The sequence below is a fragment of the Hermetia illucens genome, chromosome 3 (assembly GCF_905115235.1).
Source record: "Hermetia illucens chromosome 3, iHerIll2.2.curated.20191125, whole genome shotgun sequence".
Lineage (NCBI taxonomy): Eukaryota > Metazoa > Arthropoda > Insecta > Diptera > Stratiomyidae > Hermetia > Hermetia illucens.
In genome coordinates, this window is record NC_051851.1 from 80,335,563 (window position 1) to 80,362,761 (window position 27,199).

Sequence of the window (27,199 nt, forward strand, 5' to 3'; positions counted from 1 at the left end):
AAGAGCAATTTCCAAAAAAACCCACCCAAGTTTATGTTAGAAATATAAAATTTGGCACCAGTGTAATGGACAATATACAACAAATGTTCGACACCGCAATCCACCTATTATTAATAAAGATAAAGAAAATCAAAGTTTTGCATTTCATGTAAGTTTGTTGTTGTTGTCATCATCACAATAAAGTGAACTTATATGAGCGGCGGGGTCCATTGGAACATTTTCATTTCTAAGGTTTTGGTTTGTATGGAATTTGAGAGGGGGGTCTCCATACATGCAAAAGGAGGGCGTAAAAATGTTGTTTGCAACAAATATAGTCTTCTATATAGTGACTTCCAAAGTTGGTCTTACTTCTGATATTTAATACACAAAGGGGAGGGCGGGGCTGAAAAGTGGTCATTTTCTTCACGGTCATTATCAGAAACTATACAACTGAAAAATCTGGAAAAATTTACGAAGCTGCCACTAACTTCGAAATGCCCTCCATACCGAGATCTGTTCAAATAAAGTCAATAATAGTATGTTACTATAATCTTTGGTAATTGAGTGCGAAACCTCCCTTAGATTCATCATAAACTCATGCATGCACTAATATAGACTATAATATACAACATGATTTCAACAAATTTGGTGGAAATCGCGATATCAATAACAGAGTTATAGTAGATCAAAGTTATCGTTTCATTGTAACTTCTTAGACTTTAAATGTCAGTATCACGCTAAAGTGAGTGTGAAAGTGAGGTGTGAATAAGAGTGTCGATGTTTATGGAAAAATGTTTAAGATAATTGCTCGTACCCTAGAAGATCACTAAATTACTGATGATGATTAGAAACAAAAATTGATAACGACTACCCTCTGTGTATTCATTTTTATTAAGGTTTTGTGTTTACTGCCTCCAAGGCCATGCAAATCAAATGCTGACTTCATAATTACCCGGAATAATTGACATTCGCGTGGAATATTAAATTCGCATTTATGAAGAATCTATTTATCTGCAGCCCTTTTTAAGGTTTTGTGTAAAACACTTATGTGAAATCTAATCTTCGAGAGATGTCCCATTCCGGTATCTGCTCAAATAAATTTACTAATAGTATATTATCAACTTTTAGAAATTGACTAAAAAACCCCCCTTAAGCTCATCCTAGGTGTACCAAATTTTGCACCGGCATAGAGGACAGTGCCAAGCCATGAAAATCCAACTATTAATGTCAAAGTTATAGAAGTTCAAACTTATCAATTTCGTGCTAATTAACAGCATCCTAAGCCATACAAATAAGATGCTGACGTCATAATTAACGAGAATAATTGAAATTCGAGTGAACTATTAAAATTCCATTCAAGAAGAATCTAATTCTCCCTAGCCCTTTTTTATATTTGATGTTAGTTAAATTGTTGGCATTTGCTAATAATATTAAACTCAGGGTGTGAGGCGTATGAGGTCGACCATTATCAACACAGGGCTTTCCATCAAATGATTTATTTAAATCGCTTTCTAGAAAATAGAGGGCAATGGAATTTTTGGCTATATTACACGGAGCTGTCGTGCACTCGTCGCTCCTCACATCTTTTTCTTTTTGTTCAGCCTTCAGTTCACAAGCGGGGTCGGCCTGTGGTGACGGGTTTCGTCATTTTATTTTATCAAATGCCTGATTAGGATGTAACCTTGAGACCTTTAAATCCCCATCCAGCATATCAAGCCACTATTGTTTTGGCCGGCTTCTTGCAGTTTTTCCACGATCGGTGCAAACTCGTTCGTTCCCGGATATTCTCATTTCAGACGTAATCGAAACGTGTCATGCCACCAGTGCAAAGCAACATCTTCGTCCCCATTACCGCAAAACGCCGTTCATTGACCTTTATAGTCGGCCAATACTCAGAACTATAGGGAGCGGTAGACGGACGACATTGCAGTAAATTTTAGATTTGGGACGTGCGCTGATACGTCGACCACAAAGAACACCAGTTGGGGAATGCCACTTCATCCAGGTTGCGTTAATGTGTGAAATAATTTCATTACACAGTTCTCCATTGGCAGATAGCATTGATTCGAGATATTTAAATCGCTGAGTTCTGGCAATGGCAGTAACCTGCCCCTCGAGATATTTAAATCGCTGAGTTTTGGCAATGTCGGTAACCTGCCCTTCGAGATATTTAAATCGTTCAGTTCTGGCAATGGCAGTAACCTGCCCAGTACTGAAAGATTTCAATATCTCGGGTCAATGCTATAAGCCAATGAAGAACTACGTTATGTTCCTCACATAGGGAAACACAAAACCTTTTATACCTGAAGCGTCAAGCTTCTGGTTTCCCGACTTGTTGTTCTTAAATACGAAATTAATTATTCCCGGGAGTTTCCATCTTGACCGTGATGAACTTGTAGAATGATATCGTCAGAGTTTCATTCGCTATACTATTTGCAAGCATAATTGACGGAATTCTTCGGTTACCAGTTCGCACCTGGTTAGCCGGTTGCGTGGTGCAGGGTGAAGGTCTCCGACTTCTTACTTGGGCATGGTGCATTGTGCATTGTGGGTGTTTTGTGTGCGTTATGATGATTTTGCGTCGAGCGAAAATTATGTTGGTGGCCTGAGAGTTGTTCAATGCAGAGGGTTGATAACCTATTTTTCTGTTCTGTCATAATGTATTTACACATATATACTACGTGCTAGGTGAAAATGGAATGAATGTTCACTCAAAAATTTTCATATAAGAAATACACAAAGCCTGTCATACCTGAAGCGTTTCGATGGTTGCTATATTTATCTCTTTAGATGTTTTGCAATAAAAGAAACGTGAACTTCACTTCCGCCAAAATGTCGTCAATCCCGAAATGACGAACGTTGCATCGTTTGAAACGGTCCTGAAGGTGCGCTCCATCGTGGGTATCAATCCAGGTTGTCGTCGTAGTAAATACTGAAAAAAATATTACTTTCTTCAGGCAAACTAGTCATTTTCTGAAACACATTGCAATTTTCCCAAGTTTCATATTTCGGCCAAGCAATTTTGAAAACTAAGATTCTTAATCTGTTTGGTCACCCCGCTCCTCGTATCTACAATAATTGAGACAGCATTGACAACGTTGATCAATTTGTATATCTAGGAAGTATTATCTTCATCGAAGACGGCACCAAACTTAATGCCGTAAAATACCAAGAAGGGTCCCTGAGGTACTCCAGAAAGTGATTTCAGTATATCTACATGTATGAATTTTACATCACCGTTGAACTAAAAAACATGTTTATCATATTAGATATAAATCGGGAAATTGGAAGCAGGACGTTTCAGATATGGAAGTGCAGTGAGAGCTTCGTTATTTTATTAAGATTTTTCGGTTGGGCAGGTTCATTAAAAATGATCGCTTTTGACCCCCCGCACTCTCCAGCTTTCCAACAAATGTTAAAACCAAGACCGGCTTTGGAAAGTACTAACCGAGACCTTTGAATATATTTAATGAAAAAAAAATGTACACTTCCCTTTTCCATGTATGCGGACCTCTCTTAAATTAGTCGTGGGAGGGTATATCTCACTGTATGCGTGAGCGTTCACCACTTTTCCACCAAAGTTGGTGTCAATCGCTATAACCGTTTCTGAGAAAAATACGTGTGGCGGACAGACAGACTGACAAATAGACAGTAAACGAATTTTAATAAGGTTTTGTTTTACACAAAAAAAAAATAGTCAAAAAACTTCTAAAACCTTAAATTAATGACCTTCGAACCCAAACAATTGAGGAAAACTGAAGACAAGTGGCGAAACCGGAAGCTCGGCATTTCAGGTTTGGTTTGCTTTTGATGTGAGTATATTTGAGTGGAGAGCTATCCCACTTGTATGTGCAACATAAAAAGACGACACTCACTGCATGTCTGGGCGTTCACAGTTTCCACCTTCTCACCAAATTTCGTGTGAATCGCTAAAACCGTTTCTGAGAAAAGTTGGTGTGGCAGGCAGACAGTCAGACAGGCATTGGATTGATTTTAATAAGGTCTTATTTTGCAAACAAAACCTTAAACAAGCATAAGGTCTCTAAGGTAAGTTTAGTAAAGAAAGTCAACAACTGGAGCTTGGTATGTTAACGGTACCACTACTGATTTTTTGTCAGTGGTATGCAGTGATGCATCTATATGAAATCTAGGCTCAAAATACAACCCATTCCGATATCTGCACAAACGAACTTAATAATAGTATATTACCATGCTATTGAAATTTACCAGAAAACCCGCCAAGAAATACAAGCATAGGCGATAATATATATGTGATACCCTACATAATTCTGAAAAGTTTGAACGCAATCCAACTGTTATTAACAAAGTTATAGAAAGTCCAAGTTTCGCATTTCAGGTAAATTTATTCCACTTTGAGACGTATATAACGTCATCATCATATAATGTGAACTTATATGAACGCCCTGTACCCCGGCGACGTTCTAATTTTCCTTTTTTGGCTTTTTTAAGGTTTTGTGTGAAACAAAACCTTATTAGAATCGATTCGATGTCTGTCTGTCCGTCTGTCTGTCTGTCTGTCTGTCTGTCTGTCTGTCTGTCTGTCTGTCACACCCGATTTATTCGGAAACGGCTGAACCGATTATCACGAAAATTGGTAGGAGTATGTAATCTGCCGTTCCCTTTACATGCAGCAACTGACGCCATTTTGTGTTAAGTTTAAGGGGGGGCTCCCCATACATGTGAAAGGAGGGTGCAAATTTTTTTTTTATAAAAGGTGGCCATGTGGGATATCAAATGAAAGGTCTCAATTAGTACTTTTCGAAACTGGTTCAATATTTGATATTGGGTGAAACATAGGGGAGTGAGGGCTCAAAATATGACCCCCAAAAAGTGTAACAGGTCTCGTTCTCAGGACCTATCCAACCGAAAAATCTGAAAAAAATCTCAATAGTGCATCTCTGCGAAATCTAGGCCTCAAAATATATCCGGTTCCGATATCTGCACAAATAAAGTTAATAATAGTATATTTCCACATTTTAGAAATTTACCCGGAAACCCCCCTTATATTCATCCCAGAAGTACAAAATTTGGCATACGTATAGTAAAGAACATAGTGCACAGTGCTAGTCAAGTTTGAAGAAAATCCAACCATTATTGACAAAGTTATAGGGGGTAAAACTTTACCATTTTTTGTGAATTTCGGGCACTCTTCATGCACGACTGCATGACGTCATCATCACATATCAATTCATCAATACCACAACCAAATGAGTTCTTATGAATGGGGTCCCAAAGAATTATTTTGTTTTAGTTTTTTAGTCATTTGTATATGAATATCAACTGTGTATATAGGTATATAGTATATGCGTGCTAATGAACTTTGTGGGTAGTGCCTATTCAGATAGATATAAGAAGTAAATCGGAAATATGGGTACGATCAATTTATATACGTGCATATATGTGTACATTATTCGGATATAGGCAGTTTGTTTGTTTAGGGTGAGCGTGATATCTATGGCTCTAATATGTACGTATGTCTCGTAGTTTGGAAAAATATGAAGGATTATGTTGGATTTGTAACTATATACGGACAGAAAAATGTGCGTTGAAATTTCTTACATAAGATGAACACAAAACCTTTATACCCGAAGCGCGAGCTTCCGGTATTCCGACTTGTTTAGTTTTAGTGCATGTCAGTGTCAAATACTCTAGGGAGACATGTGCAGGTAGTAACCAATATAATTCCCTCAAATGGCCAACCAGTGGTTTGCCCCAAACACAAATCGTGCAGAGCAATGTAGGAGAATAGTACGCCTGCCACGGACAAATGGAGGAAGTTGAAACATATTACACAAACCTGGTCAATCCGCAAAACTGATGAAATCAGCTTCAATGCAATAGAGTTGTAGCGCTTTGTCCATGTACGATCTATTCCCCGCTACTTTCGCTTTCACATAAATGTGGCGACAGCTATCTGGCACGGAATTCTTTATTTATTGTTGTGTCAGTCCAGAGCATCTCAATAGCACGCAGATGAGTTGCACAAGGCTTTTCCGATTTTCTTTATAGATACGTTCTTTTACCTCCTGGTTAATCGCGTATATTGATTTCTGAGTATGACATGATGATAAACAGCCTGAAGGGTAGGAATTTGCTATTTTATCGACAGTTAAGATTTCTATTCAGTACTGCTCAAGCTAACCTTCCCTTATGTCTCTTAGTCCATCTATTTCTCATATATCTCATCTCCACTCCTTAGCTTCGTTCTTAAATTACAGACGATTACCTGGGTGTTGGCTGCAAATATTTACTATTATTTTAACATAGCATGGCATGAGCTAAGATAGAGCAAGTGTATTTTAGAACTAACTACCTAAACTAACATATTCTCTCTCCTCTTAGGTAATTATCCACTTCACCTCTTATAGTAAAAATGATGCCAAGATGGGCGAAAGAAGAGTACCACATCCTCTATATTCGACAGTGAATTTCCTCATCCAATGACCTCCGCCTCGAACATGCAAAACGGGTTGTAAAAATTTATTTCGTTAAATGTATTTGTACTTTCCAAAGCTGACTTAAATTCGGACTCTCGATACAAAATGGTGGAATACGAGCGGCGTAAAGTGATAATTTGTTAAACAGATTAATTTTCGGAAACAACCCAGATTCTAAAAAAACCCAAAGCTGAAAGTATACTGTCTCATGTCCTATGTTATTACATTTTTTTACAAATTGACAGATCACCCCAGTTAGGTTCATCCTATAGGTTACAATATGGTGCATGAAACTACTATCAAGTTCGGTATTACTAACATAGTTATGTTAGGTCAAAATTGTCTCTTGTGTGAGTTTATGCAATCTAAGACTTTGAATGTCAGTATCACAGTGAAGTGAGTACTAAATGCGTAAACATTGAGAGCTAGGTGCATATGGGACAAATGTTCACACAAATATTCTTACTTAAGAAATACACAAAACCATCTATGCCTGAAATGCAGAGTTTCAAGTTTTCACCTTATCTTTTGGCTTAACCTTGATGAATCCAAAGTGCATTTTTTATTCGTATGAGGACTCTTTCCGTTATGCTTAGGGAACCACTTTTCTACATATGAAGGATTTAGTCTCCTATCTCATAATAGACGGCACTCCTTCTTGCTTGTTAGGTACTTGTTGGTTGCTAGACGGTTAATCCTTCTTCCTTTGTCCTCCTATGGACGGGTTTTCAATTGAGAATCACCTGTGTTGACTACAATACTGTCGGAGAAGCAGTTTCAATCCTTTACTTTACGACACGACCATGACGATATTTTTAATTGCCAGGTGTCCGAGTTTCCTTTCTTAGTATTCACATAACTCACTCTCCTAGTTCATGAATCTGCTCCATAGCAATTTCTGTACGGGAATGACCTTTGTTCTTTACTTCCACTCTCTCTCTACCTCTTGTGAAACTGCGTTGAAATTAACGGTTTTGAAGGAAGTTGTTATTTTCCCAAATAGAAAGTATTTATTAAATAATCACTGTATTTCGAGAATTAGTTGTTCCCTCCTTCAGTAATTCGGTACTTGTTAGACAAAAAATTTTATAATCACGAAAGGAAAAACTTTTTTCCATTTCATCGCTTGGGAAATTTACTAAACCACTCCAAAAGGCAGGTTCATCTTGATATAGGCCATCATTTACGACATAATACTGAAAAGTTTGCTGGAAAACTTATTAGCGAGGTTAACCGGTGACCTTAAGTGGGCGGTGACAGCCACACCAGGTACGAGGTGACTCTACTATTAGCAAAGCGGACCTAGATCGAGGAGTCCAAAAACACCTCCGTCAATCCAAGGTGTTATGCGAAACGCTCAAAAAGCAGGAACGAGCAAAGGTATGTCTGAGGTCAAGATATCAGACGTCAGGAAGAAGACAGGTCTCAATGGTGCGGTTACTCACTGCTATCTGCGGGCTAAAACCACATGAGGCCCTCAAAAAGGCTTAGGACAGACCAAACTTTGGCGTCAGAGCCAAGAAAGCGAGAAGCAGCGGAGATCGGCCTGCAAGAGGAAACACTTCCAAGAAATCTAACCCCGAGCACAAGAAAAGGGAAATCTGGGGCCAAGTCTCACTAGAAGCGGCGGAAAAAATTCGAAAGGTAGGCATAGCATCATGATAATTTCCAAGGGACCACCCCCGGATGACACCGGAATTAATCTTTATACCAGCGAAGCTCTAGGACAGGAAGGCGCCACTACTTCTTCTCGGCTGCATCGAAAATGAAGTCTGGGGAAGCAGCGACATTAATCGGAGCGGCTAGTACCTTCTGGAATGCATCCTTAGTACTTATTTAGAAGCATATAACCTAAGAAACACTCCAACATTTGTGACCAGCATCAGGCAAGAGGAACTATACATAACTTTAAGGAATACTCTAATAAGCAACTTGGTCAAGAATTAAAGGGTGGAAGGAATGGGCCTAATGCTTTGGATCACAGAATAATCGATTCGTCATAAAGGGCAACTAGGAAGTAGGTAGAATAATAAAGACTACCAGGAGAGCAAGGGGACCCTTGGTGGAACGGGAACCTAGTCAGAATGAGAAAGGCAGAATGTTACAAAGTAAGTAAATAGAAGTGCCAACAGGCACAAATTCTATTATCAAGAACATTAAGAAAGGTTGGTCACAAAGTTGTGTATTGCCACCATTAATGTGGCGCATGGTAGTTGATGGACTCCTAGGAAAGCTTACAACCACAGGAATACAGGTCTAGGGTTACATGCAAGTTCATCGCAAAGAAAAATGAGAATGCACCCAGAAAATACTACACTGGATACACACTGCCATAGTAAGGGCAATGATTATCTACCGGTTGGCAAACAGAACAGAAATCAGCAGACGAGCCAAGGAGTTACACAAACTTCAGAGGCTGACTTGTATGTGTATCAGTGCGACAATGAGAACTAGCTCAACGGCATCCCTAGACTCCTCTCCATATGCATATACAGTTCTAGGCAAGGATGGTGATCTTTTGAATGTTCGCGAGTGCCATTGAGATAGAGAGCTGCCTAAATCGAAGGAAAATTGATACTCTTTCTACTTTCACCTTGATAAGAAGCTTGAAACACATTGGAGCAACAGGGCGAACTAGGAGAGTGCCATTGACACACGGCTTAAACCAGCAACTGAATACCTAGTATATCTGGATCCTTTACGGTAGAGAGAGCAGGGTCATCGGACCAAGGAAAATGCACTTTGAACCAATGAGTAAGCACACCAGCATATTTCAGGCGGAAATATACGCCATAGACTGACCTGCCTCCATCAACCTCGAAAGGAACTACGGGGGAAGCACATTGTTATATTACATGACAGCCAAGTGGCTATTAAGGTACTTAGGTCCTGCCAGGGTAATTCCAAACTGAAATTGGAATGCCTTAACAAACTGATTACGCTCGATTCGTTCCAGGCCACATTGGGTTAAAAGGCAATCAGATAGTGGATGAGCTGACCAGGAAAGGAGTATCGACGTCGCTATACGAGCCGGAGCCATTCTGTGGAGTCGGAAATGTATTCTTGGCCACGACATTGAAAAATGGAGAGAGTCGCTGAGGGAACTTTAGCGAGCAAACTTACCAGGTATAGAACAGTCTAAGGTGATCATGAAGGGATACGAAACCAAGTAGCTGAAAGATTGTTTAAACCCCACCAAGGAGAACAAAGAATAGTGTGAATATACACTGTTCATTATAGGCTAAACTATCGCTTGGTGAAACTAGGATATCTACGGACGCTGTCTGTAAATTCTGTGATGAAAGTGATGGAACCTGAATCAAATCGAGCGAGCGCAATGCTGACCACATTGCCTCCTACAGTGTACTGTAGTGTACCGTTACGCTCTTGAATGAAGTGCTCTAACACACTTCAAGGCCCTGATCCAACATGGATTGTTGCGCCAACGATTATTATTATTATTATAGGAGGTTAAAGTTGTGTTTTCATTTAAGTTTATTGTACGTTAAGACATGATGTCAATATCATATTAAACTGTCTAGTCTGACATACTCATGACTATCGTATCAAAGTAACAAAGTTTTCAAAATATAAAATGAAGTCAGAAGAAAGGAACCAGTTTTTCTCTGCCAAAGTTTCTTACATAAAACGGTCACAAAGTCACATTATTTCTTTGCAAGAAAACTTAGCTAGAATACTGTCATCGGAATGGCTTTTAGCTCAGAATAGGCACGCGTTGTGAATAGTCTTTGCATCCAACCACCAGCAGGCTGACGCTTATCCGAATTATTTAACGTATTAGGGAAAGAGTAAAGTGAGTAAAGTGATCAATCTGGAAAGCTTCGTTTGTTCAAATTTTAAAAAGCCTGCATTCTAGAGACAATCTTGAGCATTAGTAGAGATATTTGCAATCAAAACGTTCCATCTGGTCCAGGCCTAGATGACTTTTTCGAGGCTCCCTGTCCCATCAGAGCACTTGATTTTTTCTGGAAATTCTTCTCCTTTTTTCAACCGACAAAGTGAGAGCGGATTAATTTATGTTCTAAATATTTAATTGGAAACTATATCAAAAACAATTTAACGTACTTAAGAACAAATCCTCAACCAGATGTCTCTCAAAATAGATATCGTAAACATGTTCTTCATTCTACGTTCGCAAAGGAAACAACAAATTAGAATTTTAATTGAATCAACTTGAACTTGTCGTCTACTTCTTCAAACGGAAAACGACTGGTTCCTGTTTTGCATCAAGTGCATAAATTACTTAAGGGTATGTTCTTAGGCGGAATTTTAAAAAGGGCACATACATATTGTCCTGCATGTAGTGCTGGAATGAACTTGGAAAGTAGGATTGGATTAATGCCAATTAATTATGTTCGATTTAAAAAATATAAAGAACTCAAGCTATTTTGGAAGCATTCTTTTGAAGAAAGATGTGATAGGCCGAATCAATATGAATAGGTACTACCTTCGGGTGTTTTCATTAGTGTAGTGTCACTTATAAATAAAGTCAACAGTTTATGAATACTTTCAGGCATTATATTGAATAGAATTCATTCCCAAGTTTTAAAAAATCTTTGTTCATATGCATTTAACTGGAGTAAGAAAATACCCCTTAAATTCGAACGGTGGCATGCAACTTGTTATTACCATTGAGTCAGAATTGGAAAATTCTAGGCCTCAAGAAAGAAGTTAACTCGTCATGCAACGGCAAATATATAAAAGCCATACAACTCACTTAAAGAAAATAGTTCAAGTCCAACATTGTAATGTGTGTTGCAGCCCACCTTCTACTTCACCACCTCCATGTTGTCTTTTCGGATCAATCAAGGAATTACCAGTACAAACATGAAACCAGCGGTAGGTATTGTATTTACCAAAGTCTGTCCCTGCGTTATTTATTTAGCTATCAAATGTTTTGCCCTAGGTTGTGATCACGCTATGCTGGCTGTTAGCACTATCCGATTCCCATGTTCTCGCAGCTCATAATTACCTTTACCCAAGTCCTATCCCGTATGCCCTGGGCTATTCCTATCACAACCCAACATTGTTTCATCCATACACGTACGATGTTGCCCTGAAAGAGCAATTATCCAATTACCAGAATGAAGGAGTCGAAAGCGATGATGGAGCATCTTCAAAATTAGGTGTAAATGGTGAAACTGTAAAGGATAGAGAAAATGGAGTCGAAATTGTAAAATTACCAACGTCAATGCCCCGGACCAATGGCGACTTAAAGTATTACACATTCAGGTAAGACAACAATCAAATGGAAACTTTAAGTTAGTTAAGTTAAGTTAAGTTTCATTTCATGCGACTTGTGTGTTGTGCCTGTGGTATCCTCGGACAAAATGCTAAGTGGTAACCTTGTTAAGTTAAAGTGATAATCTGTGGGAAAAGTTTTTCGGATAACCATGAGACTGTTTGGTAGTGTTTTAGGAGCTATCATTATTCAAGGGTTTAGTTCTAAATCGTTCATGACTTTAGGGGTTTTTGTGCAGAAAATCAGGTCATGGCAAACATTTTGAACGATCATTATATCGTCTTAAAGCGCAGACATTGAACAACTTTCGTACATTTTTCAACTAGAAATATTTGGCGGTTATGTTACAAATGGCCGTCAAAAATATATTTTTGTTTTTATGTTTTGCGGTGACCAAAATTGTGGCGAACTGAATCAACCAAACAAACAGTGCCGATAGACTTTGTTAAATAGCAATATTTAATCTGAGGATTTAAAAAAAATATGCATTTTTCACAAAAGACGGACAGTCAAAAATAATGCTTCAATTTTTTTACTAAAACAAGTCGGGAAACTGGAAGCTGGACGGGAATAAAGGTTTTGTGTTCATCTTCTGTGAGAATTCCCTATTTACGTTTTCCCATTCGCGTCTACCTCCAATTCAAAATATTCCTTGATATAGATATCTATTTCTAACCTCCAACTCCATCGTTCATATGAGTCTATTATATGCTGATGACGGCATACACGTCTTAGAGTGCTTGAATTCACGTGAAATACCCCCTTCTAGTCTAATAATAGTTAAATTTCTATTAAACTTTTCAATTATGTATTATGTTATTAGTTATCACCGTACCAAATTTGGTACTTCTAACTTAAAGGGGATGAATTCTGTCGAGTTTTTTGATCATGTCCCGACAACTTATTGTAAAATTAGATTTTTATTTCTTACTGTTTCTCTTCTCTGTTTATAAATCGTTATTCAAAAATTTTGAGAGCCCACAGTGGCCATTCGGTTTAAGTTATTTTTGTTAGTTTAAAAGATTGTTTTTAAGGTTTTGTGTGAAACAAAACCTTATTAGAATGGTGACGGTGTCTGTCTGTCCGTCTGTCCGTCTGTCTGTCTGTCTGTCTGTCTGTCTGTCTGTCTGTCTGTCTGTCTGTCTGTCTGTCTGTCACACCCGATTTATTCGGAAACGGCTAGACCGATTGTCACGAAAATTGGTGAGAGTATGTAATCTGGTGATCCCTTTACATGCAGTAAGTGGCGCCATCTCGCGTTAAGTTTAAGGGGGGGCTCTTCGTACATGTGAATGGAGGGTGCAAATTTTTTTTTCACAGAATGTAGCCAAGTAGGGTATCAAATGAAAGGTCTCAATTAGTACTTTTCGAATCTGGTTCAATATTTGATATTAGATGAAACATAGGGGAGTAAGGGTTGAAAATATGACCCACAAAAAGTGTAACAGGTCTCGTTCTCAGAACCTATCCAACCGAAAAATCTGGAAAAAATCACAGTGGTGCATCTCTACGAAATCTAGGCCTCAAAATATATCCGGTTTCGATATCTGCACAAATAAAGTTAATAATAGTATATTTCCACATTTTAGAAATTTACCCGGCACCCCCCTTATGTTCATCCCAGAAATACAAAATTTGGCATGAGTATAACGAAGAATATAGTGCACAGTTTGGTCAAGTTTGAAGAAAATCCAACTATTATTAACAAAGTTATTGGGGGTGAAACTTTACAATTTTTTGTGAATTTCGTGCACTCTACAACCCGCATGACGTCATCATCACATATCAATTCGTCAATACCACAACGAAATGAATTCTTATGAATTGGGTCCCAGACAATTATTTTGTTTTAGTTTTTTAGTTATTTGTCAACCAGACATGTGTGTATGTAGGTATATAATATATGCGTGCTAATGAACTTTGCGGGTAGTGCCTAATTCAGATAGATATAAGACGTAAATCGGAAATATGGGTACGATAAATTTAGATACGTGCATATATGTGTACAGCAGGTAATAGGCAGTTTGTTTGTTTAGGGTGAGCGTGATATCTATGGCTCTAATATGTACGTATGTCTCGTAGTTTGGAAAAATATGAAGGATTATGTTGGATTTGTAGCTATATACGGACAGAGAAATGTGCGTCTCTTACATAAGATGAACACAAAACCTTTATACCCGAAGCGCGAGTTTCCGGTATTCCGACTTGTTTTTGTTCATAATATTGTTACCTATTTCTTAAAAATAAAAAATAATTAAAAAAAACTTAAGGGGGTTTCGGGTAAATTTCACTTTTTGTGCACACATTGCGAGCTCTCACTCCTCTATGTTTCCCCCGGTATCAAAAATTAGCTAGTACTAATTGAGTCCTTTCATTTGATACCCCCATAGTTAATTAGATGGCTCCACATTTTTGTCTATTGAATAAGTCTGCCAAAGGTCAAAAGGATCGTGTTAAGAGTTTCCGAGTTATTTTTGTTACCGATTTCAAACATGCCAATTTAAAGTTTCAACTTCAAGTCTTTTACGGTACGGAGTTCTTTTCAGCAATCTCAGTCAATTTTATTCAAATCAACTTGAAAGGCAATAAAAGGATCGATGCTTTTTGAAAATTACTCTAAACCAAGTTAAACAAAGTTAAAATATATTTAGTGGGTGTTTATGACCAAGTTCATGAAGTTGTAAAAGAGATGAACTGAAGCATTGTTTGGAGATATTCATACAACAAATTTCACCTTGTGGAAAGCATTTTCTTTCGAAACGTGTTAATGTCCTTTGAGTGGTCTTCATAACTGAAAATGTCTAAATCCTTTCAGTATTCATTTTCAAATTCAGCCCTCATGGTGATCCTAGATAAACGGCTGCATCTGCAATACTAATTTAGTGCGCATTAACGGGGCACAAAGCCGTAGATAAAAAGTTTGGGTCCAGATTGAACATATATGGAAAACTCTAGCTCAGGTGAAACCTATGAGAGCCGGCCTATTATCTCTTTTCTGGTTAGGCCTCTATTCTGGACCCTTAAGAAAACTTCGCGCCAGAGAGGAATCTCCCTTTTCCAGCCTCTTGAGGTCCAACGAGGCCCTAAAGTGATGATTGAGTTCTGCCACTGTTCATTCCTTTCGAAGGTTTCAGTGAAATAAAACAACATTATTAAAATCGGCCCACTGTTTACCTGCCTGTTTGTCTTTTTTGTAATCGCTGAAAGGTTATGCAAAAGTTTTACTCATTAAAATCACTCGCTTCTCCACCGCTTACCCCCGGGACTGTCATTTTGGTATCACGTTGCGGGGCTTGGCTCGTTTCTTTATTTTTTACTTTTGTCTAAAGCTGCTCCTTCATCGGCATATTATGGATCACCTCCATGGATATTTCCACCGCTCTTCAAGTTGTATCAGGGGCTAAGCCGCAGCCCACGATATTCTTGTTTGATAAAAGTGCCGCGGAGACAATTTCCACCTTCGTCATGTGTATGGTAAATCTTGGGTAGTTAAAAACAACGTGGTCCAAGTCCTTACCGATCTTCCCGGATGTCGGATTCGTCAAGCCCCGAGCGAGTATGTACGGTAGGTAGGTTAGGTCGTATCTACTTCTCCGTGCGGCAATTTATTCCATTTTAAGTTTATTGTCCTTTATCTTTTGCTACTCTTATAGTACTTCAGCCAGAGGTAATTGCTGCTTCATTTGATATTGTACGGTAGGCGCACAACGTTCGCAATGCGCTTAACTGGTATGGGCATGCAATTTTACCCCATTTGCTACTTGCTTCAATGACGATGCCCAGACAGGAGCTACGTAAAGCAAAATTGATCTAATACAATACCTCCCGAGATGAGAAACCTTATGCCTTTTGTTATATACGTATATCCAACACCATTTTCGTCGTGTGTAGTAACACCAGAAGCCTTTGTTGATAAACTCTTGCGATGTGGTTTCAAGTCAGTCAATCACGATTCAAATCTAGAACGTTCAAACCCTAATAAAGCTCTATAAAATTCTGCCATACACTATTATCCAGCCTTTTCCTCATTGGCGATATACAATTAATACTGCCACCATAATTTTCCCTAAGTAATAAGTCAGACGGGAGTGCCATCCCTCCTAAAATGTCACAAATATATCGCTCTAGTTTTTCATTAGCAGGCACCATTTAACATTTCACCATAAGGTTTTATAGCTTGACGTCATCATATTGCGACAATCTTGCCGAACCATTCTGTCCAATTTCGCTGGCCTTCTAATTTGGCATTGCCCTAGCAACTAGATCACTGAACTGCATTCAATTGTTCTCAAAAAATATCCTGTCTATCTATATGGAAATTTGAGGACCAGATTTAAGCAGCATTCAAGGAAAGCTCCTCACTACTTGAGTGATGGTAATGCCCATTGACTTCAGCGGAAGAACACAAAGCAACGTCATTGTTGTCCCAACGAACTGCACATACTAGCATACTCCCTGCGAAAATATGAAAAAAGGTGTTGAGCCAATTTCACAATCACGTTTTCTTTAAACCCTCGTGAGTCACGTTTCTTAAAATGATTTTACCCGCCTGTGAATATTATTAATGCTTTTGGTTATTGTAACCGAGTATCATCATCATCAACGGCGCAGCAACCGGTATCCGGTCTAGGCCTGCCTTAATAAGGAACTCCAGACATCCCGGTTTTGCGCCGAGGTCCACCAATTCGATATCCCTAAAAGCTGTCTGGCGTCCTGACCTACGCCATCGCTCCATCTTAGGCAGGGTCTGCTTCGTCTTCTTTTTCTACCAAAGATATTGCCCTTACAGACTTTCCGGACTGGATCATCCTCATCCATACGGATTAAGTGATCCGCCCACCGTAACCTATTGAGCCGGATTTTATCCACAACCGGACGGTGATGGTATCGCTCATAGATTTCGTCATTGTGTAGGCTACGGAATCGCCCATCCTCAAGTAGGGGGCCAAAAATTCTTCGGAAGATTCTTCTCTCGAACAAGGCTAAGAGTTCACAATTTTTCTTGCTAAGAACCCAAGTTTCCGAGGAATACATGAGGACTGGCAAGATCATAGTCTTACAGTAAGAGCTTTGACCCCATGGTGAGACGTTTCGAGCGGAACAGTTTTTGTAAACTGAAATAGGCTCTGTTGGCTGACAACAACGGTGCGCGGATTTCATCATCGTAGCTGTTATCGGTTGTGATTTTCGACCCTAGATAGGAGAAATTGTCAACCGTCTCAAAGTTGTATTCTCCTATCCTTATTCTTCCTGTTTGACCAGTGCGGTTTGATGTTGTTGGTTGATTCGTCTTCGGTGCTGACGTTGCCACCATATATTTTGTCTTACCTTCATTGATGTGCAGCCCAAGGTCTCGCGCCAATCGCCGCCTGCTCGATCTGAATGAAGACAGCAACCGAGTGTGCCTTCTCAAAAATCTGTTTGGAAGGAATAAAACGTATTCCTTACTTTTCTAGGTGTATAGGTCTATATGCTTCACCTATAGCAAACAGACGAAAAAATTAAACTAAAGGAGGCTAGAGTGACGGCACTAATATATTTCGCAAGCGGTTACTGTCGTTTATGACAACATCTGCCCGCGATGGACACCTATGTATACTGGAAACACGACATTTAGGTTTTACAGTGAAAAGGACGAGATAGTTTCCCATATTGAACTGCCTCGTGATCTGCAGATAGAAGCATAACACAGAGAAAATAGCATACCTTGAAAAAAGACAAGATCAGGAGCATTTAATAGATTGTCTTCTTAACCTGGAGAATATAAATTTTAACGTAAATGAACTTTAGCGGAGCATGCAATGAGTCAATACGTTGCAACATATCTGAGTTCTATCTCAATCTATCCATCGATCCATTCAAATAATCCGGAAATGCATCTTCTCAGTCAGGTCTCTCTTTAGGACTCCTATTTTCTTTGAGGTTTGTAGCCTTTCACATTAGTGTTAAGTTGTGTTCATAAGTCTGGGCTTCTCTGACAGTTTTGTAACTATTGTATTTTGTATTTTGGTTTGGAAGTGAAGGAAAGATGTGTTTTATAAGTCGACTGGTCTTTGTCTATTTATCAAGTTTTCATAGGGATAAAATGTATATACATATTACCTATATATGTTTTCGATCAGTTGCTGGACATGATGCGATATATCCTACTCTTTTTGAAATAATAAAACTTGTTGTTTCTTTTTCGTTGGTGTGGGTATTTATCCTTGCAAATACCGATATTTCGGGAACCACTTGTTGAACAAGTGGTTCCCGAAATATCGGTATTTGCAAGAACTTGTTGAACAAGTGGTTCCCGAAATATCGGTATTTGCAAGAATAAATACCCACACCAACGAAAAAGAAACAACAAGTTTTATTATTTCAATTAATTTATCGTTGGAAACACCGCATAATTTCACTCTGAACTACTCTTTTTATTTTGCAGTCTCCAGTATTTTTCAGTTGCTGAACCATTCTTAAAGGGATGTTTCCTATTGGAGCTAACAACCTCGATGTCGTGCTTCGTCAAACTTGTCCATATTTCCTCGATAACGTAGACGATCTTTATCCTTCATGTTATTTACATGGCATGCTGGTCCTAAGCCTAGATATACTATTCTCAGTAAAACTAAAATAAAATGCTGAGATAAGGAAAAAAACAGGTGCTGCAACTGGCTAACTAAGAAAATGCATCCAATGTCGTTAAAACCAAAAACGATCGGGTTCAGACACACAAAGTCTTTGAGATATGTTAGGGCATTCACCTCAATCGACACCTTGATCCTGTTGAGAAATAGACGAAGGTTCTTGACGCATGGACGGTATCAGGAATTAAGTAGATTAGTCTGAGCAAAACAAGTATGTGTTAGTACACTAAATATCCTGGAAAAACGGAGGCACTCGCAAGAACCATTCGGAAAGGCGCATTGATATTTGCGCTCTACAAGAAATTGGATGGTGCTGCGACATAGAAAACAAACCCGGTAAAAATGGCAATAAACTTTTCTATTTGGGAAGACGACATACTCAATGTGATATTGGCATTAAATTCCATTAAAGAAGTCGAACCCGTCATTGCAGGCGACCAAACAGGTCATCTGGGTGAAAAGTCAGACAACAACAGATGCAATGAAGGAAATGGGTTGGTAGCACGCAATGAGTGTGTATAGTTGATTTTGTACTCCGACTTGTACTTGTGAATACATGGTTCCTCAATCGATTGTCTCCACTTCCTACATTTTATAGTGGGAGCACTAAAACGCAACTCGACTATATCATAAGTTACCGACATTTTTTTATCGCCACTGGCTGTGGAGCCGTTGCTTATAAAGCCATTGTACCTCAACATTGGCCGTTCATTGCCGTTTTGTGAATTAAGCCACCGATAGGACAACATGAGGAGTGCACTGACCCGACGCGAATTAAATGGTGCCGATCTTGTGAGAAAAAGAATAAATGATGTCAATGCATAATTAAAAGCCATTACGAATATCGAAGAATTGTGGATTCAAGTTAAAAGCACGATTTGTGGTCACCAGGCCAGGTACGCGCCGTGACTTTAGAAGGCGACTTTAGAAGGCAAATTCGTGAAAAAACAAACCTTTGCCACTAGCTTCTCTACGATGGCCAATTGGCACATTCACAAGAATGCCAATCGGTAAGCATAGGAAATAATCATTGTTACCCGAACGGTACCTCACAAAGATTTTTACGAAAAATTGGACACTCGGGGCCGGTGTCGGTTACATCCGATATCGAGCACTTCCATTGTGTTAATGAAAAGAAAGGTACTTCGCTTACCGATGAAAGATCGGCGGTAGTCCAGCAGTGTTGAAATTTTCTTCCGATGCGGTTGTTGTCCCATACTATGCAGATTTTTGAACACTTTTTGACAACCGTATTTGCAACATCGTTCAAATAATCGTGAGTCAAGCAGTGCCGAAAAAATTGGTGGACTGGGTTCAGTGGAAAGATGGGGAGCGAGCGGGATTGAAAATGATCATCTCTTTAACGGGCCCATTCTCAGAAACTACTCAACCAAAAAACCTGAAAGAAATCAAGAGGCTGCTATTATAATATATAGTGCCTAGGCTCCGAAATACCCTTTATACCAATAAAGTTAAGAATTGTATATTACTATAATTTTTAGTAATTGACTGCAAAACCACCCTGAAGTTCATTCTAGCACAACGAAGTTTGGCAGTAATGTAGGCTATAACATAGAACATAACCCTACTAGTTTGGTAGAAATCGCACTATTACTAACAAAGTTATAATAGGTCAGAGTTGTTGCTCTGTGCAAATTCAAGACATTGAATGCCAATATCACATGAAAGTGGATATTTGCACATAATATATGCATATATAATGTGCTAGGTACTAATGAGACAAATGCAAACTCAAATGTATTTATAAAAGGAATACGCGAAACCTTTCATACCTGACGCGTCCAGCTTCCGGTTTGCCACAAGAGACAACTTCCAGAGCCCCCTATTCTGTTTTATTCGGATGATGTTTTCTTAACGTCTCATAGCAAAATTGATTTCGAACAAAAATTAAATGATTGCCTCATGCAACCCGATCTCAGACTGATGCTGAATAAAACGGAATTTGTGACAGCCGATCCTAATGAAACAGGCACCATCACTATCAGGCCCAAAACTGAGCGTTTGTTTTATAAAATTTCTTCACTTATTAGACCAATATGGATCAAATGCTGTACTTTATGATCGACGTATCAACGAACGTCTCAGAAGCATTCTCGTCGCCCTCTACAGTCCCGAGTGTTGGTCGATTATAAAAGACAACGAACGGCGTTTCGCGGTAATGGAGATGAATATTTTGCATTGGACGCCATGATCACATTCAAAATAAGGATATCGGCGGTCTATATTGGTTTGCCCTGATCGTGCAAAAATTGCGAGAGGGGCGACTTTCATGGTATGGTCACGTAATTCCGACTAATTAGAATTAATTAATTGCCAAGATTAGTCTGAAGATCGGAGTCAATGGAAAACGACCAAAAGGTCGGCCAAGGCAGCGGTGGCTTGATGTGCTACACGATAATTTGAAAACTTCGCGACTATCTAAGACTAGAAAAGAAAAAGACGAAGAGGTAAATTATTAACGTGCGAATTATTCCTGCATTGTCAATTGGAAAATAGAAATTCAGTTAGCTTTACTTCTTCTGTTACTATGAAGGTAGGATTATTGAAAAGAATTTAGCCGAGCAAAATCCCACCATTATCGTGTTAAATACTAAAGAGAAATTATTTTTGTCAAAGGTTTCCGGAACTCACATAAGTTACCAGAATAGGATTCGAGGTTCTGTAATGGTTCGCGTTTAGTTTTCAACGTCCCTTTTGAATGTTCTGCGCAACCTAAAACCTTATTAAAATCGATTCACTGTCTGCCTGTCTGTCTGTCCACCTGTCACACAGTTTTCTAAGAAATGGTTACATCTATTGTCAGGAAACTTGATAGATATATAGTTTGGAACTGTGAACTTTTACCGTTGCAATGAGTACCATCATTTGGCGTTAAGTTTAACGGGATCTCATTCATGTAAAAAGAGGATATGCAAATTTTTCACCGAATATAGTGATGTGGGTATCAAATGAAAGATTTGGATTAATAATTTCAACATTAGTCGTAAAAGAAGGGTGTGCTGCGACTAGAAAGTGATCACTTCTTCATTTTCATAATTTCAATTTGTCCGTGAAAATTTTCTCACCAAACCCAGCAATCTGAAAAAATATCGTGAGGCTGCAGGTGTCTAAAGTTCAGAATGCCGATATCTTCTCAAATCATAGTATATTGATATATGTCTGGAAAATTAACTGAAAACCCCCTTAAATTTATCCCAGGGTCAAAAAGTTCCGATAATGTAAGCTATAAAACGAAACATGGCATTACCAATTGAATATCAATATGATTTGACTCTAAACTGAATAATCTGACAAACTAAACGCATATACATATATTACTGGCTACGTACAATCAAATATTCTAATATAAGAAATACAATAATTCTTTGGACCTTAATAGTCGAGCTTTCGGTTTTCGACTTGTATTGTTTTTGACTAGAATAAATATTATGCATTTTACTGTGACTGAAGTTATGTATTACTTTTCACCCTACCATGATGTGCGTCATGATTATATCAAAATTTAATTTAATTTGATTCGAAGAAGACGAGAGAAATTCGACTTTTTGGCGATTATGGTGGGCGATTGTTATTTTTCAAATTCGAACTATTAAGAACTGAGAAGCTCGACTGGTTCTTGATATGCGACAATCATTCCCTCTTCTCACATCTCATCTTCGTAATGAATTAACTGAGAAAATTAAGCCACAGGCAAAGTTTCCGGCTATGTTGTTGGGATAATACCGGAAAAGCCAACATCATCAGAAACAAGGATCCACAAGATTTAATTTAAGAAATTGAAATGCAAGGAGTAAATGAATTATGCGTTCTTTTCGTATCCTTTCTTCTGCAGTCTACTCCCGCTAAGTGTATTTCTTGCTGCAAAGAAAAAAATTTGCATTCACCTCAAACAGTTTTAAATTCAATTTACAACCACTACCAACTTCGCCACTTACATATAAAACATCTCGAATAAAGTTACTCTAGTTAATTTCATTTTCTTTTCTCTCTTCTGTACCACCAGCTATCCAATTGTTTATACTATCCCAACACCTTTATCATGGCCAGCAGCAAGTCAATTTCATCGCCAGGATGAACTAGGGCAATATCATTATGGATATGCAAATGCTCTGAGTGCAAAAGAGGAAGTAAAAACACTGGACGGCGTGACCCGTGGATCTTATTCGTATATTGATAGCAACCACAAACTGCAAACAGTCCATTACGTTTCAGATGCAGCTGGCTTTCGAGTCTCAGCCACAAACTTGCCAAAGGATCCAGAACCTGTGGAAATTCCAGACTCTGATGAGATACGCTTAGCAAAATTGGAGCACTTTAAAGCACAACATGAAGCCCTTGAACGTTTGCGAATAGCCAACTTGGAGGATGCAAGAAGAGCGGAAAGTGAAAAAAATTTGTAAGATTAGTATCAGGAAGTTTTTCCAGGATTAAAGTAAATTAGGTTAGGGATTCAATGGTAATTACAGTCGATTACAATCAGTTAATGAGTTAATCGTGTTTTGTTTTAAAAAGTTATTAGACAGAAGCTCCAAATGGGGATGCCACTGGATACGAAAATAAATGACGGCCCTTAATCTTTAGACTTCCTTCCATTAACACTTAGCACTTAGTAGTGAATGGCCTTTGGACAATGGAACTGATGTGAATTATAGACTTTAAAATTTACATTTTTATGGATTTTCGCCTAAATTCTTAGAATAAATTATTGAAACATATACTCCGTGATTCGGAAATGCAATAGCGAAAATATGACCATCGAACTTGCTTTATGTATAAAATCCCCATGTGATTTTTACTATACAGTAAATGCTTATATATATGTAAAAAGCTTAGAGCTGGATAGTTATCAATTTGTTACTTGACGATAATTTGTATTATGTGATAAAGAAATTCCTAGAACGTATTGAGTAGCTGTTATGCAAACACAGCTAAAAAGTCCTTTTGTCCACGATTCCCGACTGCTCCCTTGTTATCATAGGAAGTCATGAAAAGTAGCATCATCCATCGTCATACACCGCTATATTATGTATTATACTAAGCTCAGATTTCGGGACAAAATCGGTGCGGTTGCATTTATTGACTGATTTTCGAAGCCCGAAGAGTAGCCCTCCCGGTCAAAGATAAATGGATAACATTTCAGCTGCTACAAATCTGCTCCATAGCCGGGAAAAAAGTAGGGAAGCCGGAAGATGGAAGCTTCAGGTGTTTTGTTCATCTTTTGTGTTATATTTGAGTGCAGAACTGTTACATTTGTACGCATGTATGTACAGGGGAGAAAAAAAATGTGCTCAAAGTTTTTAAAGACGCTTTTCGTAAAAAAAACAATGCACTTTTAATGTTTATGTTATATATTAAATATATATATATATATATACCGCGAATGACCGGTACACGTCGGGACACACTGGGAGTCTCCGGAGCCGTCGACAACTCTCTGTCGGCGTCGACGGGGTGATGTGAGCGTAGCTCTGCCGAGGTGGTAGTTGCGACGTGTATCAGGAGCCAGCCCCTTCGGGACCCTGGTCGGGAAGTGTTCATTGAACCGGTGTTAGTAGACCGTGTTGCCCCGAGCGAGCGCTGATCCGTCCGTGAAATCCGGGATCAGCTAAGCGTAGGTCAGGTCTCAGGGAACTGTGGTAGGGGCTGTGTCCCCGAGGGTTTACCCGTTCTTGACTATTGCGGCCCGCTCCCTTGCACACGATGCGGTGCTTACTTTTTCATGGAGAATATTCAGAAAAAAAAACGACGAAACAACAGACGAGGAGGAAGAGCTGAGTGCGTTTGGGTGGAGCACAAAAATGTGTCGTTGACCGCAGCGATCAGTGAAAGAGCCAACGAGGGCTGACATACCTGATGAGACACCGGGGCGCCCAAATAAAGAGGAAGCCTCATCAAGTGGCGCGACTGACTGACTGAAGTGCATTCGACCGTCCTCGCTAGAGCCGAAGAGGAAAGGCTCATCAGAAAGTGCGCAGCAGTGGTGAAACGCATACGGTCGGCAACGTTCCTTCAGAGAAGCGTCAGCAATGGCGTCAAAAACGGGCTGATGGAACTGGAGGAAATACTGCACCGCATTTCCTTTTATAGACGAACGTGGAGAGCAACGGAAGACGATTGTAGAGCAGAAAAAGTCGCACTCCCCGCTGAGAATGCTGTTTGCGACAAACGGACCGCAGATAGCCCTCTGCAAAGTGAACTGAGGAAAAAGCAGAAAGAGGACGATGTGCCTGAAGGAGACTTTATCGAAGTAGTCTCCAAGGCCCAAAAAAAGAAGGCGAAAAAGGATAAAAAGAAACAACGGACTCCGGCGCCAGAGACACGTCTGTCCAAACACAAGAAGGCTGCCAACCCAAAGCCAGTAGCGGGAAAAACGAGGAAACGAAGAAGGACTAGACCGTCGGCTCTGCTCATTAAGCCGACGGAAGGCAAGACATTTGCGGAAGTCCTTAGTGAAATCCGCTACAGGATGAAACCCGAGGAGAACGGAGCAGAGGTGTCTTCGATACGGAAAACGAGGAGTGGTGGAGTTCTCGTCGAACTGGGCCCAAAGACGACCAACAAGAGCACGTTCTGCGAAGTGGTCAAGGGGCTATTGGGGGAGAAGGATCTTGTTTCCAGCCTAGAACCCATGTGCTCTCTGGAAATACGGGATCTTGACTGTCTCACAGAAAAGGCCGAAGTAGAGGAGGCGCTAGAGCGTGAATGTCCAGAGGTAACCAATGCCCGGGTAGGTATTACCTCTGTAAATGCTCGAGGCCAAAAGCTCGCCGTAGTGGAAGTCCCCGAGCAATATGGGAGAAAACTCCTTAACAGCGGGAGAATCAAAATCGGATGGGTAGTATGCAGGGTACGAATGCGGATAGTCCCCACCAAGTGCTACAGGTGTCTGGACTATGGACACACGTCAGCAGCTTGCAAGGGTCCGGACAGGAGGACAGCATGCCGGAGATGCGGCCAAGTGGGTCATCAAGCGAAGACATGCAAGGAAAGCGAGAGTTGTGTTCTCTGCAGGGATCGAGGCGCGTCTGGCGAAAGCGTCGCACACACTGCGGGCTCGGGACGGTGTCCGATCTTCAGGGCGGAGTTGGAGAGGGCTAGGATGCGAACGCCATGATCCGCATTTTGCAAATTAACACGCACCGGAGTGCAACCGCTCACCAGTTGCTAGCACAGTTCGCTGCGGAAGTAAATGCTGATCTAGTGCTGATTAGCGAGCAATACCGAAACAAGGACCCGTCCTCATGGTATCTCGACTTATCGGGCACCGCTGCCATCTGGGTTCGGGATGACGTTCGACTTCATGTTCTTGCCGAAGGCCGGGGGGACGGATTTGTCTGGTTGCGGTGCTTAGGGATAACGTTTTTTAGCGTTTACCTGACGCCGAATGAGTCGATTCCGGACTTTCGGCGCCGGATTGATGCTCTGGAGGACGTCGTTTCGAGCACGGAAGGACGAATCCTGGTTGGCGGTGATTTTAATGCCAGGGCTCTTGAATGGGGCATGCCTCAATCAGACTCCAGAGGGAAACGGATTCTGGAAATGGCGGCGAGAACCGGGCTCGTAGTTTTAAACACCGGATCCACGTCAACGTTTCGGCGCCCAGGTTGTGAAGGAAGCATTCCTGACATCACTTTTGCGTCGGAATATCTGGTATCATCGGTGGACGGGTGGCGAGTCCTAGAAGACTTCTCGGCAAGTGATCATCAGTACATTGCGTTTGAAGTGTTTGACGCTACTTGCCGGCGAGCACCAACACGACGTTCCCCCTGCGTGTGGAATGTTGCGAGGGTGAACATCGGAAAGTTCGTCGAAGCTCTTGGAGCCGGTAGGGCCGCGCTGGTGGGCACTCCGGGGGGTGGTGGTGTCGCAGCTGACACCGTCGTAAATTCAGTGATGAATCTGATAATGACGGCGTGTGAGGCTTCCATGCCCGGAGAGGCCCCAGGCGCAACAAGCCTTCTATGTACTGGTGGATGGCAGAAATTGCCGACCTATGGCTCCGCTGTTTGGCACAACGCGTTGTGCGGGCATTGTTCACCAGACACCCTGTACGGGTTGATATAAATAGCGCGGAGAGCGTCGTGGATTGCCTCCTTTTCACAATGGGAGAACTTGAAGAACCGCTTCACTATGAAAAACAAGAAGGCGTCCTGGTCCTGATGGCATCTCGGCGGGAGTTTACAAACTGATGTTCCGCCAACGGACAGAATTGCTGCTGGAAGTGTTCAACGCGTGCTTGAAGGAGGACATTTTTCCTTGTCGCTGAAAGGTGACCAGACTCGATATGCCCGAAGAGTCGTGCCTGATCGGTTATGCAGGCGACGTTGCGGCACTTGTTGCCGGACGCACTGTTGAACAGGCGCAAAGCAGACTTGGCATATTGATGCGACGGGTAAGCGATTGGATGACTGCTCACGGTTTCAACCTTGCGCTGGAAAAAACCGAAGTAGTCATCCTGACCAGAAGGAGAATCCCGACCTTGCGTCTCATATCGATCGGCGAGTTGACTATAGAGCCAAAACCAGCAATTAAATACCTTGGTTTAATGCTCGACTCGAAGATGAGCTTCTTCGAGCAAATCGAAGCAGCCGCGGACAGGGCTGCAGCAGGAGTTGCGGCCTTGAGTCGGCTAATGGCGAATGTCGGCGGCCCTATATCAACTAGGAGACGTCTCCTCATGGGAGCAACGCAGTCCGTCCTTCTCTATGGTGCGGAGGTATGGGCTGATGCCCTTAACAAGGAGGTGCATCGTAAACATTTCGCTCAAGTGCAGAGGCGGGGAGCTTTGCGAGTGGCGTCTGCTTATCGCACCGTCTCCGAACCGGCTGTGATGGTAATTGCGTAAGTGA

The 27,199-nt window shown here is 40.5% G+C and overlaps 1 protein-coding gene across 1 annotated transcript; it reads left to right on the plus strand.

Annotated features, from left to right (window-relative positions):
* The first annotated feature begins 11,137 nt into the window (after positions 1-11,137).
* On the plus strand, positions 11,138-22,842 carry LOC119652487. The gene is made up of 3 exons (XM_038056667.1): positions 11,138-11,297; positions 11,365-11,690; positions 22,354-22,842. Exons 1-3 carry the CDS (start codon positions 11,244-11,246, stop codon positions 22,748-22,750), a joined length of 777 nt encoding a protein of 258 aa, XP_037912595.1. The 5' UTR covers positions 11,138-11,243; the 3' UTR covers positions 22,751-22,842.
* Positions 22,843-27,199: the final 4,357 nt, after the last annotated feature.